The sequence below is a fragment of the Giraffa tippelskirchi genome, chromosome 4, assembly GCF_054371585.1.
Source record: "Giraffa tippelskirchi isolate mGirTip1 chromosome 4, T2T-mGirTip1v1.2.pri, whole genome shotgun sequence".
Lineage (NCBI taxonomy): Eukaryota > Metazoa > Chordata > Mammalia > Artiodactyla > Giraffidae > Giraffa > Giraffa tippelskirchi.
Genome location: NC_137278.1, coordinates 53077551 through 53104561, shown reverse-complemented (window position 1 = coordinate 53104561; position 27011 = coordinate 53077551). Strand labels below are relative to the sequence as shown.

The following is a 27011-nucleotide window of genomic DNA, read 5'->3' as shown; positions in this document are numbered from 1 at the left end:
TGCCTATTCAGCACTTCTTGGCATTCAGAATTCAGCCTCAAACTTCAACAGCTTCCTTTGTTTTTGTTTTTATTTGTTTATTTATTTTTTGACTTTGTGTTGCTTGCAGAATAGTTCCCTGATCCGAGACTGAACCCGTGCCCTCAGCAGTGAAAGTGCAGGGTCCTAACCACTGGATCGCCAGGGAATGCCCTCAGCTGCCTCATTTGGATGTTTCAAGGACTTTCTTTGAGAAAATAAGTCTTCCGGAAATTAGTCTTCCTTTAAGAGAACTTAACTTTTTAAATTGCTGTGCTCTAAAACTCCTACTTTGCTGATAAACGACTTTATGACCCAATTAACTTAAACAGACATCCTTGGACAGTTAATCAGGCTGAGAAGAATGTCTTGAATAAAATTATACTTAACTGTGTTTAACTGGAAAAAAAGATGCTTGTTGTCTTTTCTTGCTGTTCAATGTAGAATCATGGAATCCTTTGTCAAATTATTTTGTGGTAGTCTCTGTCCATCTGAAATGAAACTTAGACTCAAAGCTTCTATAAGTGTCCAAAAGAATGTGTCATGTTAAGAGACTTGCATGGTCTATTGTGGGAGGTCATCCACTGTCCTGTTATTCTTCATTTCAGATAAACAAAATCTACTGTGGTTCTAAAAAGCATTATTTTTTTCTCTTGACTTTTCTAAAACAATCTCAGTGTGATTTGATATTTCAAATAGCATCTTTATCTGTTGTTAGTGATAGAACATGTATCCATTCATCTTTAAACAGATGCACTAGACTAAACCTTCAAAAGTATGAGCCTTCTGATCGAGAATTTTGAACAGTCTCCTACTGCTTATGTCATTAAATCCAAATTATTCTGTCGGGTGTTGTGGCACTCTTCTCCTGTCCATGTTAGTTCCTTCTCTGTCCACACAATTGCCCTTTTTAATCAGGCTGGTCTCTCGATTATCTTAGGCTTAAGAAGGTCGTCTCAGCACATCTTAGACTGTGCTATAATGCATACGCATGTCTTTGTCCACCTGTTCCCTTTGCCTCTCCTGATTTCTACAAACAAGTGAGTAATTCCTCACCTGCTTTCAGGTGCTGGGGTGAATTAGATGAGTCAAATCTAAGTTGTCTCATTATTACACAGTTTTAATCACAGTTTATTACACAGTTTTATGATTTGAACATGTTTATTGGACAAAGGTAAGCAAGCAAGAGCCTGGAAAGAAATTAGCTATTTCCTGAGTTTTGCATTTGTAAACCTCAATCTATTTGATGATGGTCAGTATCATGATTCAATATGCATTTAGATCTAACTTGAACTAGAGAAGAGTGATGGCTTGCTTTGCTTCTGGTTTGATTAACCAGAAATGGTAAAAATAACTGATAAGGAACTCCTAGCAAATTAGACTAAAGCATAACTTTCAAGTTTCTTCAATAATACAGTGCTCTACAGTCAATGGTTTTCAAAGTATGGTCTTTGGAACAGCAGCATCAACATTATGCGGGAATTGCAAATTCTTAGGCCCCTTCCAGACCAACTGAATTAGAAATTGGGGGTGGTTAACAATCTATGTTTTAGCAAACACTTTAGGGCCTGCTGGAGAACCATTGTTCTAGCCCCATGGCCTACAAATCTGGTTGAATACTGGGATCATCTTACAAGTTTTAAAGAAATGCTGTTGCTTGGGCTGTACAACAAATCAATTAAATATAACTCTGGGGGTGGGTCTTGGGTGATTCTAGAAGCCAAAGCTGAGAACCACTGCTCTAAGTTCTTCAAATTTTTGTATAAAATGAAATAATCATCCACTAAATTGTAACATCGCCAAAATGGTGTGTGTGTGTGTGTGTGTGTGCGCGCGCGCACATCTGTGTGTGTGTTGGAAAGAAGACAATCTGAAACTGGGGATTTTTGATGATTCCAAGTGAAAATACTAAAGATCTGTGGTGTTTCCACTTGATTGAAATTTCTACATGGACTAGCCCAAGAAAGCTGTCACTGTGTTAGGCAACTTGGGGAAGTTTATGATAATGTGGCTTGAAAATGATCTTTTCCTTATTATATAACATATGCCTCATTATAGTGTTGTTTTAATAGCTATGACCTCATGTAACTAGAAATGCTTTCACTTGAGAAAGCTGATATTTATCTGCATATTCTGTTTTAGGCTACTAAACATGTAATCTAGATGAAATGATAGAATAGCTTTAGTTTGAAATTTTAAAAGCTGTCTAAAAATTATTTTAACATAACAGGCTTAGAAACTATCTGAAAACCAACTCGATCACTTAGCAAGTAATATGGCCTGAGCCCAGTATAGGCTTTTATATCATCCTAAGTCACACAACTATGTTTCATAGAATTCTAATCCCAACAGGTATCCCACAAGAATGGGTTCTTTGGCTATACAGGCTACAGTCCACAGGGTCACAAAGAGTCAGACACAGCCGAAGTGATTTAGCATACACTCAGGCACCTAGAAGGGTAAGACAGGAACTACTTCCTGCCTTCTAAGCAGGATCAGGCTTTGCTTTTGCATGGGATTCCTTGCAGCAATTCAACGGCCACCCCAAGCTGTCCTTTCCCAAGGTGACAACTCAGATACTAGGACGTGAGATACACAATGGGTCCACTCTGGCTTAAGAGGAGTCAATATTTCTTCCAATAAGTTTAAGCATAGATTTTAGAGTTCCTGCAGAGACATGCCCAGAGAAAGAGCCATTATACTATGGGAAGTCCAAAGCTATGGCTCCCCATCAGTTATTTATAATTCATTTTTAGTTCCTCTCAATGCAGACGTAATTTAGCAGTCAGGGGTCATTTTTATCATAAGCAATGTTGCCTAGAAACAACTGATATACTACTTTGTATCAGGTTAGCAGGGGAACAGAGCTTCTGAGTTAACCAAAGGTCAGATTCTCATGCGAAGAGTGAGATCCTCTAAAGCAATGCTTCCACATTTGCATGTTCTAACACGTCTGAACAATGATAACATTTTATAAGGCACACTGGCGAAGACTTAATTATAATTTCTTTGTACTATAATAAGAAAAATAAAACATGAAATATTCAGGGAAATATTCAATATTGAATTTTATGAAAAGTCCAGATAAAGTCTTAGCTCATAAACAACTGCACCTGTGAAGATAGCTTTTTTGAAGTAGATACTGCGTTTTTAATCAAGACATGATGGGTAGTTGGTTCAAATTCTTAATAAACACCACTGCTAAGGAATACTGCTTATAGAAATGGGAGATAGCAAGTGGCAGGTGATGATTTATTGCTCTGTCTTCAATGAATAGAAACTCCCTTCACTGATCAGAATTTGGATCATCTGTTCTTTTGAAATTATGCGTCAAAGGTACCACCATTCTTTAATTCTAACAGCTTTTCCTTTTCTTTCTTTGATGATTGCCATGTTGAAATTTCTTATTACAAAATGATTTAAAACCCAGTCAAGCATTTCCACATGAAGTATTTCAGAAACAACGGTGAAGCTTTGTCTCAGACACAGATGTTACTCTGCTTGACTTCATAACTTTTCCTTAAGTTTAAATTCTTAACAATGACTTAAAAAAATCACTAGAGAGCCATTTTAAATTTCACCTTTCCAAAGCTGAATTTTTGCTGTGAATTCCTAATCTTCATCAGTATGTGTTAGTACGTTTTCAGGCACCTTTAATAATTTTTTATAAAGTTCATTCATTTAAGTAACCCAGCTATGAAACTAAAAACTGTCTTTTACTAAATCCACAAAGTTGAATCATTTGCAAAATATGTTCCAATTCTTAACAAAATTCTGCCTTAGGATCACCTATTCACTTCAGTCTGAAACAACAAATAATGGTATTCTGCTCCTATATCTTTGTAAAAGGCATAAAAACAGAAGGTCGGGTGGTGACTTGGATTTTATTATAGTTACAACTTTGATACTATTATTTAATTTGGAATTCATAACTGCAGAGAAACATTTACATATGGGAGTTCCTTTGTGAATAAAATAATGTATTATGTGTCTTAATCTCAGAATTATCAGAATAAATTCTACATGGAAAATGTATTTTAAAGAAGTATTTCCATAATATCTCATTTTCTTTGGATATTTCAACCCCAGTAGCTTTCCTCCTTAAGAACAAAGTTCTTCCAAATATTTCATTGCAGGGATTGTAGAGCTGTTATCTAGCAGTTATTAATGTCTGCACAGTCATCAATAAGCAGTAAAATTTTAATAATGTCCTCGACTGTGGTCATCTCTGTTATGTAACATGTGGAGCTAATGGTATTACTGATTGATTTCCTTTTCTTTTCTGGTTCCAAATAGAATAAATAATTTCCACACACACTGGTAAAATTGCAATTCTGCAAAAGAGAGTCTTTCTGACATTAGATATTAACTTTGTAATTTTTTTCTTTTTTTGCTGCACAAAATAGCATGCAAGAATCTTAGTTCCTAGACCAGAGATTGAATCTGTACCTCCTGCAGTGGAAGCAGAGGTCATAACCAGTGGACTGCCAGGGAAGTCCCTGAAATTTGAATTCTTGCATTCCTAGCTTCTTGAGCTTCTTGATTAGATGGTAATCTAAAAATGGAATTTGGTTTCATATTTTGTTCTTGCATATGCCTTTGAAAGTTCAAACCCTTTAGGGGCAGGAAAATTACTGTGGTTCATAAATCCAATTTGAGTTATCCTAATTATGTTGCCTAATTGCTAACCTTTTCTTTTTTGAACACTGTGTTTATCTTATTTAATTTATTCCATTTCTTCTCTGAGCATAACTTTGTACAGGTGTCTCAGTAATGGTATGACATATCTTTTTTTTGTTTGTTTGTTTGTTTGTTTTTGCTATGAGAGTATAACTTCCAATGATTCCTAATTGGTATCTCAATTCCACCTCTCTTCATCAATTTTCTATTGAGAAGAAAGCATTATTTTGCACTCGTTCTGGAAAAATTCAATAGATTTATCTGAGAACAGATTATTGTGCTAGATTTGGAAATGATAGAAAATGTTTCCATGCCTTCTATCATTCTTTGAAGCAAATTCTCAGTCTCATGGGGGTCTCATGGACTCCTCAAAGTTTCATTGTGAGAGGCAGTAGAGCAGAGAAATTAAGAGTATATATTCAGAAGTCAGCCAGACTGTCATTTACTTATCGTACAATCTGGGGCAAGTTAATTAACGATTTTGTGTCTTATCTGTAAAACAGAGGTAATAAATACATTTATTTCACATTATTGTGAAGATTAAAAAAAATATATGTATATATGTATATACTTTGCTTGGAATGTAGTAAAAACCAATAAATCATCACCTTTTATGACATGAAAATGTGATGGTTCCACTTAGTGTTCTCTCACAAAATGAGTATATAACCAACAGCCATTCCTTCGTACCTCATGGCTACTTCTTGATTACAATCACTCTTATTCAAGGTCAAAGTCCTAACAAAATGGAATTACTTTGTCTTGATCTGTGTTCTCTATGCCCTTCACCTTCTCTAGTTCCTGATCTTTAACCTAGTTTCCTCTAACTTGCCCTGGACCTGAACTGAGTCACCATTATGCCCTCTTGCCGGACAAGATAATCTGCAGCATACTTGTATACAGTCCATGGAATTCTCCAGGCCAGAATACTGGAGTGGATAGCCTTTTCCTTCTCCAGGGGATCTTCCCAACCCATGGATCAAACCCAGGTCTCCTGCATTGAAGGCGGATTTTTTACCAGCTGAGCCACAAGGGAAGCCCAAGAATACTAGAGTGAGTAGCCTATCCTTTTCCAGAGGATCTTCCCCACCCAGGAATTGAACCAGGGTCTCCTGCATTGCAGATGGATTCTTTACCAACTGAGCTACCAGGGAAGTCCCACCGGGGCAATATTCCAACATATTTACAAAAGCTTATTCTTGACAAAATTGTTATGCTTAACATATTCCACTAGATTGATTCTTTAGAATAAACTTGATAAATGTAACTATTTTTCTCACTTAAAGGGACTGTGGTAGAAATTAGCATTGTAGAACCGTACATTTAATGTATTTTACTAAACTTAAAAAATCATGCGAAGATATTATATTTTATCATATTACTTTTAAAAGGAAGTTGGTATAATGTGTCCTTATCTCACTGATCCAGTATTTACTACTTTTAACTTCCAATTTAGCTGTTTCCTACTACATAGCATCCAAATAACCATCCTTACTCATAAGGTTTATAATATTTGGAGTTCAGGCTGGGAGGAAAATTTAACATCCAACCAAAAACATGATAAAATGACAAACTGTGATTAGAACAATATCTTCTTAAATGAGTCCAGAAAAGTATAAAGCATCAATTCAATTCTCTTAGTAAAAGTGTTCATTAGTCCAGAAAGGCAATTAATTTCACGAATCAGATGAAAAAAACTGTTTCCATATTCACCTTCAATACTTCATCTTCTGCTAGTAAATAGATAAGAATCAATTTTATGTTTGGCAAAATCTGATCTGACTCCTGTCATAATGGGGAATTAATCACAAATGGCACTCCTTGGTGTCTGGATTATTGGATATTTTTTTAAAAAGTGGAAACTGTGAAAACATTTCACATATTACTCAGGAAGTATTTGTAAAAATTAGCAAATAAACCGTTTTTTTCTGAGTCACTTTAAGATTCATAACCTCTTCTCCAAAAACTTACCAAAAACTAGAAAAAAAATAGTAAGGTGCTGATGGAATAACAATACTATTAAAGGGATTTTTTTTTTTACATGAAATGGCTTTATATTCCATTGTATGTTAATTCTGCCATCTTAAAAAAACAAGTATGTCTCTTATTTTAAGAAAAGCATATGTATACATGTAGCTGATTCATGCTGTTGTATAGCAGAAACTAAAACAACATTGGTGGGGAAACTAACATCCCACACATCATGGGGTGTGGCCAAAAAAACCCCCCAAAACAAACAAAAAACCTCTAAAAAGCAAAAAAAACTACAGTGCTGAGTAAGGAAGAAGAGAACTCCTAGAAGAAACTTTTATCTTCCTGTTCAGCAGAGACTGGGGAAGGCAGCTCAAAGAATTTGGTGGCAAAGCTCAACTCCAATCACCTTCAAGGAAAGACCATCTCAACAACTGTCTTCATTCCAACTAAAGAACCATGGGCTTCCCAGATGGCGCTGGTGGTAAAGAACCTGCCTTCCAATTCAGGAGACATAAGAGATGTGGGTTCAATCCCTAGGTGGGAAGATCCCCTGGAGAAGGGCATGGCAACCCACTCCAGTATTCCTGCCTGGAGAATTCCATGGACAGAGGAGCCTGGACGGCTACAGTGTATAGGATCGCAAAGAGTCAGACACGACTGAAGTGACTTAGTACACACGTGTGCAAACAACCATAGAGGAAGGCCAGCATCACCTTTAAGCCCTATTTGCCTGTTGTGCTTAACTTTAAATCAATTCATAGACTCACATTTGGGTGACTCTTCAAATTATTTCAACAACAAATGTGTGTTCAGTAACAATAGAGAGTATATGTGAGTGTGTGTGTACTATTAATCTATATAAATACCCGAAATTATCGTTCATTTTACTTTAAAAAACTTTATTTCTACTCTATTAAGGAAAGCTGAAGTGACAAGTAAAAAAAAATCATGTATCATCCATTTTTTAATGCATGCCCTCTTCTTTTCTCAGTAATCACAAAATATCAAAATTGTTTGTAATACTGATTAAAGAAAATGGTATTATATTAATATAACATATAAAAAGCACAGCAGTATACCACTCCACAAAAGTCTATAAGTAAAGATAAATGGGTAAATAAGTAAAACTGTTGTGATTAAGATTCATTTGTCATTGGATGATAACCAAAATTATAATTTATCCTGTAAATCACTGATACCCAATTGATTATGGATAACACTTGCAACCTTATTTGTAATTTTTACTGCTAAATAAATTGCTTCATAAAAGAGAACTCACTTCAGATTATATGTATCGTATTCAATGGAAGATCTTGGCACTGCGGAGACCATATAAAGAAATCCGATGTGTTCATTTTCACGGATTATTTTAATGATCTGCAAGGGATCTCGAATGTTGGCTTTAATGACTTCTTCTCGGTCATGGAAATAGTACTTAGGGTAAGTTAAGGAATTGGTCTTGTAGAGGCCTCTTCTTCCAATGCTGGTACGTGACAGTTTAGCAGGAGACGGAGACCACGAGTCAGCAGAGGGCCTCTGGATCTAAACAAAGCCAATTTTTCAAAAAGTGAGTTTTTTTATACATAGTATCAAGTGTATATATGTCAATCCCAATCTCCCAATTTATTCCACTTCCCTCTTCATCCCTCGGTGTCCATACATTTGTTCTCTTATGTCTGTGTCTCTATTTCTGCTTTGCAACCATATTCCAATAAAAATTAATTTAAGAAATAGAGGCTTCCCTGGTGGCTCAGGGGTAAAGAACCCGCCTGCCAAAGCAGGAGACATGGGGTTCCCTCCCTGGTCCAGGAAGATTCCACACTGTCGAGGAGCAACGGACCTTGATAGACACAACTATTGAGCCTGCGCTCTAGAGCCCAGGAATCGCAACTACTGAGCCCATGAGCCCCAACCACTGAAGCCAGCACACCCTAGCGCCTGTGCTCCACAACAGGAGAAGCCACCGCAAGAAAAGGGGTCGCACTGCAACAAAGAGTAGCCCCTGCTTGCCACAACTAGAGACAAGCCCGAGTGGCAACGAAGACCCAGCACAGCCAATAAGTAAATAAACAAACTTATTTAAAAAATAAAAAATAAAACCCAAGTAAAAAACATGAGCTTTGGGGCGGGGGGGGGGGGTGGTTACTATATATAAGTGACAACTATTAACCTCCAGGACTAATTACTACACTGCCTATGTCTAGGTCTTAAAGGCAAGCATTTTTTAACTGAAAAATTTCAAATTATCATTTGGCAGTGATAGATCCCTGTCAGCACCCTTCCCCAGATATCTGCCCTCCTCTCACAAACCGCCCCAGCGACGACTCCCATTGCCTTCTCCCCTTCCTTTTTCAGTGTTTCTCACATCACAATGCTCCCAGCTTCCTGGTATTCATGGGAGCCCAGCACTCCCCTTGCTCATGCTCTGCATCTCCCCGACCATGGCCTTTCCCTTCACCATCCTCTTCCTTCTGACGACACTGATGTTTTCCTGTGAGTGACATTTTGGACCACTGCCATCATAACTCATGATAAACTATTGTTTAGTGACTGTGAAGGGTTGGTACATTGAGTATTGGGAATCAATATGTCATAGCCTTAGAGGAGGAGATATATAACTAACTTACAGTTGCTTTTCTGGAGTCAGTGCTTCTCACAGGTCAGTGAGCATGTGAATTTCCCCGGGGCTTTCTGTTCAAATGCAGATTTGCCAGCCAGTGGGAGGGCGGAGCCTGAGATTCTGCATTTCTCACTTGCTCCCAAGAAATGCGGATGCTGCTGGTCCTAGACCTCAACTGGAGCCCCAAGGCCAAGCCCGCCCACGTTCACATACTTGAGTGCCTGCATACGCGCTCAATCATGTCCGACTCTCTGCAACCCCAGGGACGGTAGCCCACAAGGCTCATACTCTTTAGCTTTGCTCCAATTCCTGGGTCCCACTGTCTGCCCTTAGTTCCACCCCCGCTCCTTTGCTCCTGCCCCTTTGGGACAGCGTCACAAATCCTCTCTTCCTGAGGAGGAGGTTGATGACTGTGTTTGAGGAAATGTGACATCAACTCCAACAGTCGTCCCTTCGTCTCTCTGACAGGACTGACTGGCTTTAAGATAAAAGACTCACCACTGCAGACTCGCTTTGATGAACAATTGCTGCTGCCGCTGCTAAGTCGCTTCAGTCGTGTCCGACTCTGTGCGACCCCATAGACGGCAGCCCACCAGGCTCCCCCGTCCCTGGGATTCTCTAGGCAAGAACACTGGAGTAGGTTGCCATTTCCTTCTCCAATGCATGAAAGTGAAAAGTGAAAGTGAAGTCACTCAGTCGTGTCCGACTCTTCGCGACCCCATGAACTGCAGCCTACCAGGCTCCTCCGTCCATGGGATTTTCCAGGCAAGAGTACTGGAGTGGGGTGCCATCGCCTTCTCTGGATGAATAAATGAGGTTCATATATAAATGACATATTTATTGTCTATTAGCATGGTTAGTAGAAGCTGCCATTTCCACAAGAGAGTTATTACCATAAGCCCCCTGGAACAACTTCCCGGAAAGATGTGTATTCATAGAGGTTATTATTCTCCATCTCTGATTAAATACCCCACTGAGTAGGAGCTTCAGAACACAATCCTGGGAGATTTAGAGCTAAAGGACATACATCTTTGAACTCAAAAGATAAAACGTGCTTCTTTCACTTACTGACCGAGGATAGTAGCAAAGGCACTGTTTTCTTATATAAAGAGGAGGCCAAACCAGATGCCAGAATCGGAGAAAATACACATTGCTTTGTCCCAATGTTTCAACGTGAGCTGTGATCAACTTTTTTTATGAGACAAGACTGCTAATACTTTAACAAGAAATGTTTTTATTTTCTTTATTATATCCCTTAAAAAAGTATACTGCATTCTAAGTGAAAGATTTTTTCAACAATCAGTTCAGTCGCTCAGTCGTGTCCGACTCTTTGCCATCCCATGAACCGCACCACGCCAGGCCTCCCTGTCCATCATCAACTCCCTGAGTCCACCCAAACCCATGTCCATCAAGTCAATGATGCCATCCAGCCATCTCATCCTCTGTCATCCCCTTCTCTTCCTGCCCTCAATCTTTCCCAGCATCAGAGTCTTTTCCAATGAGTCAGCTCTTTGCATCAGGTGGCCAAAGTATTGGAGTTTCAGCTTCAACATCAGTCCTTCCAGTGAACATCCAGGACTGATCTCCTTTAGGATGGACTGGCTGGATCTCCTTGCAGCCCAAGGGACTCTCAAGAGTCTTCTCCAACACCACAGTTCAAAAGCATCAATTCTTTTGCACTCAGCTTTCTTTATAGTCCAACTCTCACATCCATACATGACTACTGGGAAAACCATAGCCTTGACTAGACGGACTTTTGTTGGCAAAGTAATGTCTCTGCTTGTTAATATGCTGTCTAGGTTGGTCATAACTTTCCTTCCAAGGAGCAAGCATCTTTTAATTTCATGGCTGCAATCACCATCTGCAGTGATTTTGGAGCCCAGAAAAATAAAGTCAGCCACTGTTTCCCCATCTATCTGCCATGAAGTGATGGGACTGGATGCCATGATCTTAGTTTTCTGAATGTTGAGCTTTAAGCCAACTTTTTCAGTCTCCTCTTTCACTTTCATCAAGAGGCTCTTTAGTTCTTCTTCACTTTCTGCCATAAGGGTGGTGTCATCTGCATATTTGAGGTTATTGATATTTCTCCCAGCAATCTTGATTCCAGCTTGTGCTTCCTCCAGCCCAGCATTTCTAATGATGTACTCTGCATATAAGTTAAATAAGCAGGGTGACAATATACAGCCTTGACGTACTCCTTTTCCTATTTGGAACCAGTCTGTTGTTCCATGTCCAGTTCTAACTGTTGCTTCCTGACCTGCATACAGGTTTCTCAAGAGGCAGGTCAGATGATCTGGTATTCCCATCTCTTTCAGAATTTTCCACAGTTTATTGTGATCCACACAGTCAAAGGCTTTGGCATAGTCAATAAAACAGAAGTAGATGTTTTTCTCGTACTCTCTTGCTTTTTCAATGATTCATCAGATGTTGGCAATTTGATCTCTGGTTCCTCTGCCTTTTCTAAATCCAGCTTGAACATCTGGAAGTTCACGGTTCACGTATTGCTAAAGCCAGGCTTAGAGAATTTTAAGCATTACTTTACTAGTGTGTGAGATGAGTGCAATTGTTTGAGCATTCTTTGGCATTGTCTTTCTTTGGGATTGGAATGAAAACTGACCTTTTCCAGTCCTGTGGCCACTGCTGAGTTTTCCATAGTTGCTGGCATATTGAGTGTAGCACTTTCACAGCATTATCTTTCAGGATTTGAAATAGCTCAACTGGAATTCCATCACCTCCACTAGCTTTGTTCGTAGTGATGCTTCGTAAGGCCCACTTGACTTCCCATTCCAGGATGTCTGGCTCTAGGTGAGTGATCACACCATTGTGATTGTATGGGTCGTGAAGAACTTTTTTGTACAGTTCTTCCATGTATTCTTGTTGCTTCTTCTTAATATCTTCTACTTTTGTTAGGTCCCTACCATTTCTGTCCTTTATTGAGCCCATCTTTGCATGAAATGTTCCCTTGGTATCTCTAATTTGCTTGAAAAGATCTCCAGTCTTTCCCATTCTATGGTTTTCCTCTATTTCTTTGCATTGATCGCTGAGGAAGGCTTTCTTATCTCTCTTTGCTATTCTTTGGAACTCTGCATTCAAATGGGTATATATTTCCTTTTCTCCTTTGCTTTTCACTTCTCTTCTTTTCCCAGCTATTTGTAAGGCCTCCTCAGACAGCCATTTTGCTTTTTTGCATTTCTTTTTCTTGGGGATGGTCTTGATTCCTGTCTCCTGTACAAATACCACGAACCTCCATTCATAGTTCATCAGGCATTCAATAGGCCTACATAGTTACATTTTATTTCTAATTATGTAACTCAGTGTGAAGATGTCATTCCATTTAAACAGTCACACAAGTTTGGATTTTGCAGGGGTTGGGGGAGGGAAATAAAATGTAGAAGAGCTATCATAATTCTCTATGATGGATGCCCAGTCCAACTGACAATGTGTTCATGTGCTCAGTCATTTCTGACTCTTTGTGACCCCATGGACTGTAGCCTGTCAGGTTCCTCTGTCCATGGAATTTTCCAGGCAAGAGTATTGGAGTGGGCTGCCATTTCCTTCTCCAACTGATATCAATCTTCCTTAATTACCAGAAGTAAACTCTTCAACTTTCCTCCCTCCCTCCTTCCTCATTTACTCCCTCCCCTCCTTCCTTCCTTCCTTCTTTCCTTCCTTCATCTCCCAGGAAATCCTCATTGTTACATATCCACTCTAAACTCATTCTGAGAAATCAATACCCAGAAAAATAAATATTTTTCAAAATAAATATCCTTCTTTTAAATGAAATATTCCCTTTCTTCCACATTTCCCTTCAAACTCTCTTTACTGAATTCTTCACTTAGTTACAGTTACAACCAAACATAACCCGTACCATATTCCTTTCCATTTGCTTCCTTCATTCCAGATGTGCACAAAATCTCTCTTTAATTTTTTTAATTCAAAAAAATTGTTTTTGTAGTTGATTTGGGGGGCTTCCATGGTAGCTCAGGGGTAAAGAATCTGCCTGCCAATGCAGGAGATGCAGGTTCAATCCCTGGGTTGGGAAGACCCCCTGGAGAAGGAAATGGCAACCCAGTCCAGTATTCTTGCCTGGGAAATCCCATGGACAGGGGAGCCTGGCCAGCTACAGTCCATGGGGTTGCAGAGTCGAACACACTTAAGTGGCTAAGCATGTATGCACAGTTGATTTACAATGTTGTATTAACTTCTACTGGACAGCAAAGTGATTCAGTTATACATATGTGTGTACATGCTAGATCTCTTTAGTTGTATCCGGCTTTTTGTGACCCTGTGGAATGTAGCCCGTTAGGCTCCTCTGTCCATGGGTTTCTCCATGCAAGAATACTGGAGTGGGTTGCCATGACCTCCTCCAGGGGACCTTCCCCATCCAGGGATTGAACCTGAGTCTCTTATATCTCGTGCACTGGCAGGCTGGTTCTTTATCACTAGTGCCATCAAGAAAGCCCTCAGTTAAACATATATGTATTCTTTTTCATATTCTTTCCCATTATGGTTTATCAAAGGATATAGAATATAGTTCCCTCTGCTATACAGTAAGACCTTGTTTTTTATACTTCCTATATCTAATAGTATGCATAATCTCTCTTTTTAAAATTCAACCTACTTTATATCAAATGGATTAATTAACAATCAGATCTTTCTCAACCCCACTTAAAATATCTCATTTTCTCTACTTCACAGGAACCAAATTAACCAAAGTTATACAATTTCATGTAAAGATTTCACTTGCCAATGCAGGAGATGCAAGAGATGTGGGTTTGATACCTGAATCAGGAAGATCCCCTGGAGGAGGTCATGGCAACCCACTCCAGTATTCTTGCCTGGAGAATTCCATGGGCAGAAGAGCCTGGCAGGCTATAGTCCATGGGGTCACAAAGAGTCAGAAATGACTGAGCGACTGACCACATACACACACACACACACACACACATACACACACAGTTCATGCAATTTATTATATGATATTCTCTCAAGATGATCTCAACCAAACCCATGGGTGAGCCTTCTTCCAGCTGGCTTTCAAGTCCACAGTTGTCCCATCTTATCTGCCTTGCTAACTTTCCACTCATTCCTCTGAGTTTAGTACAATCCCTTAACATAGTTTTTCTTCCACCAATGGTCACTCTGGCCACTAGATATAAGTGTCCATTCTGTTCAGTTTTCCATTATTTTGTTCTTTATTTTTTTAATTTAAGTTAGTTTATTTATCTATTTTTTAACTTTACAATATTGTATTTGTTTTGCCATACATTGACATGAATCCACCATGGGTGTACATGTGTTCCCCTTCCAGTACCCCCCTCTCACTTCCCTTCCCATCCCATCCCTCCGGGTCATCCCAGTGCACCAGCCCCGAGCACCCTGTATCATGCATTGAACCTGGACTGGCTGTTCATTTCACATATGATAATTTACATGCTTCCATGCCATTCTCCCATATCATCCGGCCCTCGCCCTCTCCCATAGAGTCCATAATACTGTTCTATATATCTGTGTCTCTTTTGCTGTCTCACATACATGGTTATCTTTACTGATTTACTAAATTCCATATATATGTGTTAGTATACTGTATTGGTGTTTTTCTTTCTGGCTTACTTCACTCTGTATAATAGGCTCCAGTTTCATCCACCTCATTAGAACTGATTCGAATGTATTCTTTTTAATGGCTGAGTAATATTCCATTGTGTATATGTACCACAGCTTCCTTATCCATTTGTCTGCTGATGGGCATCTAGGCTGCTTCCATGTCCTGGCTATTATAAACAGTGCTGCGATGAACACTGGGGTACACGTGTCTTTCAGTTCTGGTTTCCTCAGTGTGTATGCCCAGCAGTGGGATTGCTGAGTCATGTGGCAGTTCTATTTCCAGTTTTTTGAGGAATCTCCACACTGTTCTCCATAGCGGCTGTACTAGTTTGCATCCCCACCAACAGTGTAAGAGGGTTCCCTTTTCTCCACACCCTCTCCAGCATTTATTGCTTGCTGACTTTTGGATAGCAACCATTCTGATGGGTGTGAAGTGGTACCTCATTGTGGTTTTGATTTGCATTTCTCTGATAATGAGTGATGTTGAACATCTTTTCATGTGTTTGTTAGCCATCTGTATGTCTTCTTTGGAGAAATGTCTGTTTAGTTCTTTGGCCCACTTTTTGACTGGGTCATTTATTTTTCTGGAATTGAGCTGCAGGAGTTGCTTGTATATTTTTGAGATTAATTCTTTGTCCGTTGCTTCATTTGCTATTATTTTCTCCCATTCCGAAGGCTGTCTTTTCACCTTGGTTATAGTTTCCTTTGTTGTGCAAAAGCTTTTAATTTTAATTAGGTCCCATTTGTTTATTTTTGCTTTTATTTCCAATATTCTGGGAGGTGAGTCATAGAGGATCCTGCTGTGGTTTTATGTCAGAGAGTGTTTTGCCTATGTTTTCCTCTAGGAGTTTTATAGTTTCTGGTCTTACGTTTAAATCTTTAATCCATTTTGAGTTTATTTTTGTGTATGGTGTTAGAAAGTGTTCTCGTTTCATTCTTTTACAAGTGGTTGACCAGTTTTTCCAGCACCACTTGTTAAAGAGATTGTCTTTTCTCCATTGTATATTCTTGCTTCCTTTGTCGAAGATAAGGTGTCCATAGGTGCATGGATTTATCTCTGGGCTTTCTATTTTGTTCCATTGATCTATATTTCTGTCCTTGTGCCAGTACCATACTGTCTTGATGACTGTGGCTTTGTAGTAGAGCCTGAAGTCAGGTAGGTTGATTCCTCCAGTTCCATTCTTCTTTCTCAAGATTGCTTTGGCTATTCGAGGTTTTTTGTATTTCCATACAAATTGTGAAATTATTTGTTCTAGTTCTGTGAAAAATACCATTGGTAGTTTGATAGGGATTGCACTGAATCTATAGATTGCTTTGGGTAGTATACTCATTTTCACTATATTGATTCTTCTGATCCATGAACACGGTATATTTCTCCATCTATTTGTGTCCTCTTTGATTTCTTTCACTAGTGTTTTATAGTTTTCTATATATAGGTCTTTTGTTTCTTTAGGTAGATATATTCCTAAGTATTTTATTCTTTTCGTTGCAATGGTGAATGGAATTGTTTCCTTAATTTCTCTTTCTGTTTTCTTGTTGTTAGTGTATAGGAATGCAAGGGATTTCTATGTGTTAATTTTAGATCCTGCAACTTTACTATATTCATTGATTAGCTCTAGTAATTTTCTGGTGGAGTCTTCAGGGTTTTCTATGTAGAAGATCATGTCATCTGCAAACAGTGAGAGTTTTACTTCTTTTCCAATCTGGATTCCTTTTATTTCTTTTTATTCTCTGATTGCTGTGGCCAAAACTTCCAAAACTGTGTTGAATAGTAGTGGTGAGAGTGGGCACCCTTGTCTTGTTCTTGACTTTAGGGGAAATGCTTTCAGTTTTTCACCATTTAGAATAATGTTTGCTGTGGGTTTGTCATATATAGCTTTTATTGAGGTATGTTCCTTCTATTGCTGCTTTCTGGAGGGTGTTTTTTTTTTTTTATCATAAATGGATGTTGAATTTTGTCAAAGGCTTTCTCTGCATCTATTGAAATAATCATATGGTTTTTATTTTTCAATTTGTTAATATGGTGTATTACATTGATTGATTTGTGGATATTGAAGAATCCTTGCATCCCTGGGATAAAGCCCACTTGGTCATGATGTATTTTGTTCTTTAAATGATCAGTGAGAGCTCTTATCACACTCTACTAGGCTTAAGTATTTACTTGTTTATTTCCCACCTCCAGATTCTAAAATTCTCAAGGACACAGCTTGTCCTCAACTCTTCATTCCTAGCGATCCAGCCTAAAGCCTGAAAGAGACAGCTGGCACTGAAAGATCCTCTCAATAAAAAGCTCAGAGAATTCTTGGCTCTATTGGTATTTTTATTGCAGGTGTGTCCTCCATATTTTCTCTCACTTCTGTTTTTTGTTGTTCTTGTTAAATATCTAAAGGTATTCGGGTAAAGCCAGGCTCTAGTGATTTTGCCCCAGACCTACTATCCACTTATTCCTTCCCCATTCTATAACTCTCACCAATTATAAAAGTTGTCTCTCTAGCTGGTTCAGTTTCTATTTTATTGCCCTTCACCAAAGTCTTCAAAGATTTGGGGGAATAATGATGAAAATTTCATAAAAGTTATAATAACATTCAAAACACTATTATGTCTTCTTTTAACATGTCTTCTAGAGAACATCAGAAGACAGTGTACAGATAATGAAAGTTTTCCTTTATGATTTTATCCTATTCTTGCCTGGGAAATCCCATGGAGAGGGGAGCCTGGCTGGCTACAGTCCATGAGGTGGCAAAGAGTCAGACATGACTTAAGTGGCTGAACACATATGCACAGTTGACTTACAATGTTGTATTAACCTCTGCTTGACAAATTTGTCTTAAATAGGAAGAACTGGGAGATATGTTGCCCAAATCCATAATATAACCTAATAGAAAAAGACTTTGCCACTATCATTATGAGTTAAAAGGTTAACTCATGTTAACTCAAGTTACCAATGCTGTAGGAAACTAAAATTGAAAGAATCAATGAAGCACTTTAATACTATACCTGTTTTTTCTTTTTTACAGACTCTCCATGCTCAAGAAACTGAACAAGAGATTTGGCAGAAGTTTTTCTTTCAGGACTTCTTGGAGGTTTTAGGATACCAGAAGCAATTAACCGGTTTCGGTTCTGTTCATATATGTAATCTGGCATTTTACGATCTTGGTGGACTTTTAGCACCGGCTTTGGAAAATAAAGAAACATGTTAATCTCTTAAAAATTAATGTGAACTTGTCTTATTCGTAACTACCTTTGGGTTCTGGCTCAGTTGGAAATTGATCACCGTCCAGGACTACTTCCTATCTAGGCCACAATCATTATAGCAGCTACCACCAGTCTGTCCATGGCCTGCTGCATGAGTAAGACTTTTCTACTTAGTTTCCATTAATTCTGCCTTTTATACACCAATGAATACTTCTGAGGGTGATGTTATGACAGAAAGAGTGCAGAAGCATGAAATGACATACTCACTAATTCTTCAATACGAACCCCCTACCATTCACTACAACAGCTACCGTGGGAAGGATCATACATTCCTCCCAACTTACCCAAAAGTCACTGTTTACTTTCTATAGCCATAACTGGTTGAAGGCCATCACAAAACCAAACAACCTGATTTTTTAAATGGGCAGAGAATCTGAATAGACTTATTTCCAAAAAGAAGTACAGATGACCCACAGGCTCATGAATAGATGCTCAGTATCATCAGGACAGTGCAAATCAAAACCACAGTGAGATATCACCTCACACCTGTCAGAATGACTGTTGTCAAAGAGACAACAAATAACAAGTGTTGCTGAGATGTAGAGAAAAGAGAAAACTGCTGGTGGGAATGTAAACTGGTGCAGCCTCTATGGAAAACAGTATGGAGATTCTTTAAAAAATTCAAAAAAGATCTACCATATGACCCAGCAATTCCACTCCTGGGTATTTATCTGAAGAAAATTAAAATAGTAATTCAAAAATATATATGCACCCTATGTTCACTAAGGCTTTATTTACAATAGCCAAGATGTGGAAGCAACCTAAGAACCCATCAATACACACACACACACACACACACACACACACACACACACCATGGAGTATTACTCAGCCATTGAAAAGAATAGAATTTTGCCATTTGCAGCAACATGGATGAACTTGGAGGGTATTATGCTAAGTGAATTAAGTCAGGCAAAAATACAAATACTGCATGATATCACTTACACGTGGAATCCAAAAATACAACAAACTAGAGGGGGAAACAGCGGAAACAGTGGCTGGCTTTATTTTTCTGGGCTCCAAAATCACTGCAGATGGTGATTGCAGCCATGAAATTAAAAGACGCTTACTTCTTGGAAGGAAAGTTATGACCAACCTAGATAGCATATTAAAAAGCAGAGACGTTACTTTGCCAACAAAGGTCCATCTAGTCAAGGCTATGGTTTTTCCAGTGGTCATGTATGGATGTGAGAGTCGGACTATAAAGAAAGCTGAGCACAGAAGAATTGATGTTTTTGAACTGTGGTGTTGGAGAAGACTCTTGAGAGTCCCTTGGACTGCAAGGAGATCCAACCAGTCCATCCTAAAGATCAGTCCTGGGTGTTCATTGGAAAGACTGATGTTGAAGCTGAAACTCCAATACTTTGGCCACCTGATGCGAAGAGCTGACTCACTGGAAAAGACTCTGATGCTGGGAAAGATTGAGGGCAGGAGAAGGGGATGACAGAGGATGAGATGGTTGGATGGCATCACTGACTCAGTGGACATGGGTCTGGGTGGACTCTGGGAGTTGGTGATGGACAGGGAGGCCTGGCATGCTGCAGTTCATGGGGTCACAAAGAGTCAGACACAACTGAGTGACTGAACTGAACTGAACTGAGTGGATATAACAAAAAAGAGGCAGACTCATAGATATAGAGAACCAGTAGTTATCAGTGGGGCTGAAGGGGCAACACAGAGGGGAGTGGGAGGTATAAAATATTGGGTATAAGTTAGGCTATAAGAATATATTTTACAAAATGGGAAATAGAGCCAATATTTTTTAATAACTGTAAATGGAGTGTAACCTTTAAAAATTGTGTATAAAATACAAGAAAATTCCAGTTAGAAGATAAATAAGTACTATGGATGTAATGTGCAAGGTGATAGATGCAATTAACACTGCTGTGTATTACATATGAAAGTTGTTAAAAGAGTCCTAAGGGTTCTCTTTATAAGAAAAATTTTTTTCTTAAATTTTTTATCCATATGAAATGATGGCTGTTCACTAAACTTATCATGGTAAACATCTCATGATGTATGTAAGCCAAATCACTGTGTTGTTGATGTCTAACTTATACAGTACTTTATGTCTATTATATCTCAATAAAACTGGAAGAAAAAAGAGAGAGACAACCAGATTCTATATGCCAGTTTAATCAAATAACACTGCACTTGGTATGGAAGTATTCAGCCCCAGAAAATCAAACTCAAGACTCTAGACCTAAATACCAACATATAGGAAATATAAGAACCAGAGAAATAGGTTAGCTACCATGGTGGGAATGCAACCAACAAAACTAGACTATGGGACTATATAGACAAATAACCAAATTTTACCAATTAAAATTTTTTCCCAGGAAAAAATAAAAGAGTTGATGGAGAATTTATAAATCAAGAGACTTAAGAGAAATATCAACCAGTTAGAAGAAAAATATCAACCAGTTAGTGCATATATCTTATTTTGATCTAAATTTTAACAAGGACTTTGCAAACAAAGTTAGTATAAGACAATCAAGGAAATGTGAATTTAATTTTTTTAACAGTTTAAATTATTTTAACAGCTTCCCTGAGATATAATAGACCTACATTAAGCTGTACTTTGGAGAAGGAAATGGCAACCCACTCCAGTATTCATGCCTGGAGAGTTCCATGGACAGAGGAGCCTGGCAGGCTACAGCCCATGGGGTTTCAAAGAGTCGGACACAACTGAGCAAGTAACACACAAACACACACACAAGCTGTACATATTTAAAGTGTCCAAACTGATATGTTGACATAATTTGAAAGTCATGTTATATACATATATATATATATTTATGTTCTAGTTTTTTCATAAGATGTTTTTGGCCAACCCAATTGTATATATGAAACAGTAAAATAATGAACAGAACTCAAACATGAGCCTTCTCAGGTTTCTTTACAATATTCTTCCCTAGGCAAATACTGATCTGCTTTGCATCATTATACATTAATTTGCATTTTCCAGACTTTTATGTAAATGGAATAAAATAGTATGCATTTTTTGCCCACCATCTTTTGGCATAATTAATTATGCTGAGATTCCTCTATGTTGTTTCATCCATAATTCATTTATTTTGTGGGCTGAGTAGTATCGTATAGTGTAGAAACACCACAATTTATTCATCCATCTCTTGATGGACATTGTGGTTGTTTCCACTTTGGGGCTTCTAAAAACAAAATGTTAGAGGGGGATCAAGATGGTAGAGTAGAAGGGCATGGAGCTCACCTTCCCACAAACACATCAAAAGTCCATCTGCAGGTGGAATGAGTCTCACAGAAAACCAGTTGGAAACTTGCAGAAGATCTACACAACCAAAGCTGCAAGAAAGATCTCCAGGTAAAGGGGTAGAAAGAGGAGGGGTTGGGAATGGCATGCTGGATGGAACTGGCACCCCTGGGAGGGATCCACAAAGGAGAGAAGTTCCACAAGGTCAGACCCTCACCCCGGGAAACCCCCTGGCCTGCCGGGAGGTCCACTAGGACAGATAGAGGGCCTGGAGAAGGCTAATTTGACTTGGGAGGAGTGTGGGTGTGCTGACTTACTGTCAGGGCAGATAGAGACCACTGCTGGTCACTGCTGCCATACCACACTTCCCAATTCCAAGTACACACCATATCAGGCTCACCAAGGCAAAGTGCCAAGTCTTAGACAGACATACCCTGGCAGAGGACTCCATCTACCTGCAGGGAGATAGCCTGGAAGGCCTAGCATGTGATCCTGATCAAACCTTGGACCCCTTTGCATGCACACACAGGGTGGGGGCAGGTCTGGTCCTTGTGGACTTTGTCAGCGTGCACACTAAGTGGAGCCACAGAAACACACAGCAGCTAGGCTCTGAGTCCCTGGTAGACATACCAGAGGCAGGAATATACAGGTTTTGCTTATTTCTGGCAGCAGAACTCTGGCCCTGCCCACTCTACACTGCAGTTTGGAGCTGGATCTGGGGAGGACAATTCTGGGACAGGTTAGCAAAGAGGCAGCCCAGGTCCCAGGTGGCAGCAAAACCACTTAGATTCCTGCAGCCACCAGCACCCTGGCCCCAGCTCCAGCCCACTCCACACCAACAGTAGATGTGGGACAGATACACAAAGAGACATGATCATGGGCTGCTTCTGGGTGGAACCATGGCTGCCTGCACGTGCCATCCACAGGTTCACTGTGACCATATGGGCCTCATTTGCTTTAACAGTCACCTCCTGTGGGGCAGGGCATCCACTTGTTGATGAAAAATTAGTCAGTTGGTTAATGAAGAAATGGAAAGTTTTATTCAAGACATATTTGAGGATTATAACACAGACAGAGAACCTCAGAAAGTTCTGAGAATTCTTCTACTTGTTAGAAGTCAAGGTACAGTTATATAAGTGTTTTTGAGACAGAGATGTACATTAGATGTACATCAAATGACATATTATTGGCAGTTTACGTGATCCAGATCTAAGTATTGTCACGGTGGGTCATGTGACCATGTATGAGCTCAAGAAGGAATGTTATCATTTAAGGAGCTGTATGGACTCAAGTGAACGAAACTGTGCCTTACGGGCGAAGGTTCCCAAGAAGACTGATATCAGATGTCTGGGGAAATAAAACAGCTCACTCAGAAAACACCTTGGCAACAACCATGGTATATAAAAATAGCAGCTTGCCTGCCACCTCTCACTCTGATAGTAGATAGCCAGCCCTAAAGGACTCAACCAGGACTCCTGATCAATGGTTTGTCTCTGTGGTTCCCCAATTCTGCATTGCTGTGCCCCAGGGTCACTGCAGCAAGCTCCCAAGTACTCTTGCCTGGAAAATCCCATGGATGGAGGAGCCTGGTAGGCTATAGTCCATGGGGTCACTAAGAGTCGGACATGACTGAGCGACTTCACTTTCACTTTTCCCTTTCATGCATTGGAGAAGGAAATGGCAACCCACTCCAGTATTCTTGCCTGGAGAATCCTAGGGACGGCGGAGCCTGGTGGGCTGCCGTCTATGGGATCGCACAGAGTCGGACATGACTGAAGCGACTTAGCAGCAGCTTGTTGATTCTGGGAGATGTTGCTTTTTATGGTTGAACAGGTATTCCTGCCTCTGAAAGAGGTCTAGTTGATGCATATTGCAGATACACAAAGCACGGTGCAAGGAGAGAGAAGGACAAAGGGCAGAGAATTTTTTATGTTTCAATTCTTCTTGTCTTGCCATAAAATACAAATTTTATTTCATATACTCAAGGGTGATGGATCCTGATTAAACCCAACCTTCAGGGTTTCTACTCTGATAACTAGAGAACAGACACCCTTCCCAAAAGGGCAGTGACAACCATGGAGAAAAGAAGAGACCTCACCCAACATCCAGCACTAGCTCTGGAGACCACAATGTCTACTATCACAGCTACTATCAAGGGATAACAGCAAACATACTCAGGATAGATGTGGCTGGCATTCAGACCAAAGCCAGCCACTACACAAAAATACTGGACTCACAGAGTCTACATAGGGACACTTCTTCAAACACCAACTAGATAACTGCTTCTCCTAAATTCACAGAGACAGAGAAAGTTTAAGTGAAATGAAAAAGCAGAGGACCCATTCTCAGTTAAAAGAACAGGAGAAATTTCATGAAAGAAACAAATAATGAAACAGACTTCACCACACTATTAGACCCCAAGTTCAAAAAGAAGATAATAAAAATGCTAAAGGAATTGAGAAAGATAGTTGATATAAATGCAGATGATTGTAACAAGGAACTAGAAAGTATAAAGAAGAACCAATCAAAATTAGACAGCTCAATTGGTGAGATAAAAACCAATCTAGAAGCAATAAATAGCAGACTAAATAACAAAGAAGAGTGAATAAGTGATCTGGAAGACAGAATAATGGGAATCACCCAATCAGAATAGCAGACAGAAGGAAAAATGAAGGAAAAAAAAGCAACACACAAGATATATGGAGTAATATAAAGCATGCCAACCTGTGCACAATGTATTCTATCAGTCTATTTGTCTATCTTGACACCAATACTATAATGTCTTAATTATTGTAGTTTTATAGTAAGTATTGAAATCAAGAGTGTTAGATTAAAAATTTTTTCTTTTTCAATGTTGTTTTGCTTCTAAGTCCTTTGCATTTCTCTATGAATGTTAGAATCAGCTTGTCAATTTCTACCAAAAAAGAAATATTACATGGACTGTGATTGGAATTGTGCTGAATTTATAGGTCAGTTGGGGAAGATTGACATCTTAAAAATATGTCTTCTAAACCACACAGCATCATTCTTCATTTATTTAGATCTTTAGTCTCTCTGGTATATTTTGTAGTAGTCATGTACAGATGTGAGCGCTGGACCACAAAGAAGGCTGAGCACTGAAGAATTGATGTTTTTGAATTGTGGTGCTGGAGAAGACTCTTGAGAGTCCCTTGGAAAGCCAGGACATCAATCCTAAAGGAAATCAACCCCAAAACTGGACAAGGATAGTAACAAGAAAAGAAAACTGCAGGCCAATACTCCTGACAAACACAGATGCAGAAATCAATAAAATATCAGCAAACAGAATTCAGCAATACCTTAAAAGGAGCATACACTATGATCAAGTGGAATTTGTTCCAGGGGAGAAATGAATTTGGGGGTTCCAAAACTGGGGACTGGCATCTCTGAAGGCTTGTCCATTCAGTCTGGCAGGTGATAAAGTCTGGGACTCAATCAGATGACATCTCCTCTAGGATTCATTTAGGTGACATCACCCTATCTAAAGGAGCCTGCAGTTTGTCTTGACTAGGTTTCTGATATTATTTTCTTAACAGTAACTATCATTAGATGACATTGCTCAGTTTATTTACTTAGGATCATTAGAATGCCAACTGGAATCTTGTCTGCTTTGTTCATTGCTGTTTCCCCAGAGCATGACTCAGAGACTGGACTATAGCAGATATTAAATAAATATTCAACATATATGAATTTATCACACTGATAACAAATGGAGCTTACTTTAATCATCAAAGTTTCATTATACACTTGCGCCGAATGAAGTAAATCCATCAGCGAGAAATAAGTGTAAAAGTCCATGGGAAAGTCATATTAAAAGTCATACAAAGTTCATGGGGAAAAAATAGTAGGGAGGCCCAGATACTCCCCACTACACATGGTGCAGGCACCCTGCTCTCTGGAGAAGAGAGCAGCTACAGGCAGCACCCTACCCACCTAACACATGGAAGTTCAAGGACAAGAGTATCTGTTACTTTGTATTTTTTGTTAATCTGAACTGCAATTGGTTGTATAGTTTTCTTTGTATTTAAGCTGTTAATTTTCTGATTAAATATTTGAATTAATTCCTTCAGTTCAATTCAGTCACTCAGTCGTGTCCAACTCTTTGCAACCCCATGGACTGCAGCACGCCAGTCTTCCCTGTCCATCACCAACTCCCAGAGCTTGCTCAAATTCATTTCCATCGAGTCAGTGATGTCATCCAACCATCTCATCCTCTGTGGTCCCCTTCTCCTCCTGCCTTCAATCTTTCCCAGCATCAGGGTCTTTTCAAATGAGTCAGTTCTTCACATCAGGTGGCCAAAGTATTGGAGTTTCAGCTTCAGCATCAATCTTTCCAATGAATATTCAGGACTGATTTCCTTTAGGATAGACTGGTTGGATCTCCTTGCAGTCCAAGGGACTCTCAAGAGTCTTCTCCAACACCACAGTTCAAAAGCATCGATTCTTTGGCCCTCAGCTTTCTTTATAGTTCAACTCTCACATCTATACATGACTACTGGAAAAAATCATAGCTTTGAGTAGATGGAACTTTATCAGCAAAGTAATGTCTCTTCTTTTTAATATGCTGTCTAGGTTGGTCATAGGTTTTCTTCCAAGGAGCGAGCGTCTTTTAATTTCATGGCTGCAGTCACCATCTGTAGTGATTTCTTTCCTAGGTTAATCTTTTTTCACATAAAGTAACATTAAAATAAAAATAATGAAATCAGCACTATGGATCTTCAAGAATGTCTACCTCCTGCATGGATTCGTACTTAAATTTGAGAAGCAATGAAATAGGGTTGATATCCATTACATATATATATACAGTTACATATATACATATATATGCATATGTTTTTAAAAACCTCAAAAGCTGATAGGAAAAAAGCAAACAACTTAATTTTAAAGTGGAAAATGGTTATGAACAGAATCCATGAAATAAGTAAGATGCATGCCACTGAATGAATGAAAATACACTCAATGTCCACCACATATACACTGCCTCCCACTCTTCTTTTACACTTTTCCTCCTTTGAATTCTCCAATCTCTGACTCTCTTTTCTATGGTAACTGTCATTAACAACAATCAGATATCTATCCTTTCTCCATGCTCAAACAATTTTACATAAATTTTACATAATGTTTTACATAAAACACATATTTTTACATAATTTGTTAACTTCATTAATAAGATGCAAACTACAACAACAGTGTGATGTCATAGCAAAACTAAGAGAAGTGATAGCCTCAGTTTTGAGAAAGATGTGGATTCTTCAAATTATTTTTCAGATATGCACAAAATTTTTCAGGACACTAGGCATTTGCTTGAAAATAATAAAATTATACAATTATACATATTACTCTTGCTGAAGTTTCTAGTATGAAATGGTACCCAAGTACCTAAAATAGCCTTACAACCTACATGGTTAAGTATCCGTATTGCACATAATGCTAGAGAGGATTTATGTGCTAGAGAACTTTTTCATCACAGCATCCCACCACCTCAAACAGTACTTTAGAACTCAACATTTTTTAAAATAAATAATTATGTTTACATGCTCATAAACAAGTCCTAACTTTGAAGTTTTCATGCCTTCTTATTTAATTAAGAGTCTAGAAATTATTGCCATCCCC

The 27011-nt window shown here is 38.9% G+C and overlaps 1 protein-coding gene and 1 long non-coding RNA gene across 2 annotated transcripts in view; both read right to left on the bottom strand.

Moving 5' to 3' along the window:
* The window catches only part of DNAH6 (dynein axonemal heavy chain 6), a 281257-nt gene that overhangs the window by 252035 nt on the left and 2211 nt on the right, over positions 1–27011 (bottom strand). Inside the window, exons 3-4 of the mRNA XM_081596922.1 lie at positions 17894–18070; positions 7952–8214 (exon numbers count right to left, since the gene is read on the bottom strand). Of these exons, the coding sequence (XP_081453048.1) occupies positions 7952–8214; positions 17894–18070 (440 nt within the window). The remainder of the gene's footprint in view (positions 1–7951; positions 8215–17893; positions 18071–27011) is intronic.
* On the bottom strand, positions 12430–14627 carry LOC145547412 (uncharacterized). The gene is made up of 2 exons (XR_014083816.1): positions 13850–14627; positions 12430–13340 (listed from the first exon to the last, which is right to left on the bottom strand). It is a non-coding gene; the product is annotated as an uncharacterized LOC145547412 (long non-coding RNA).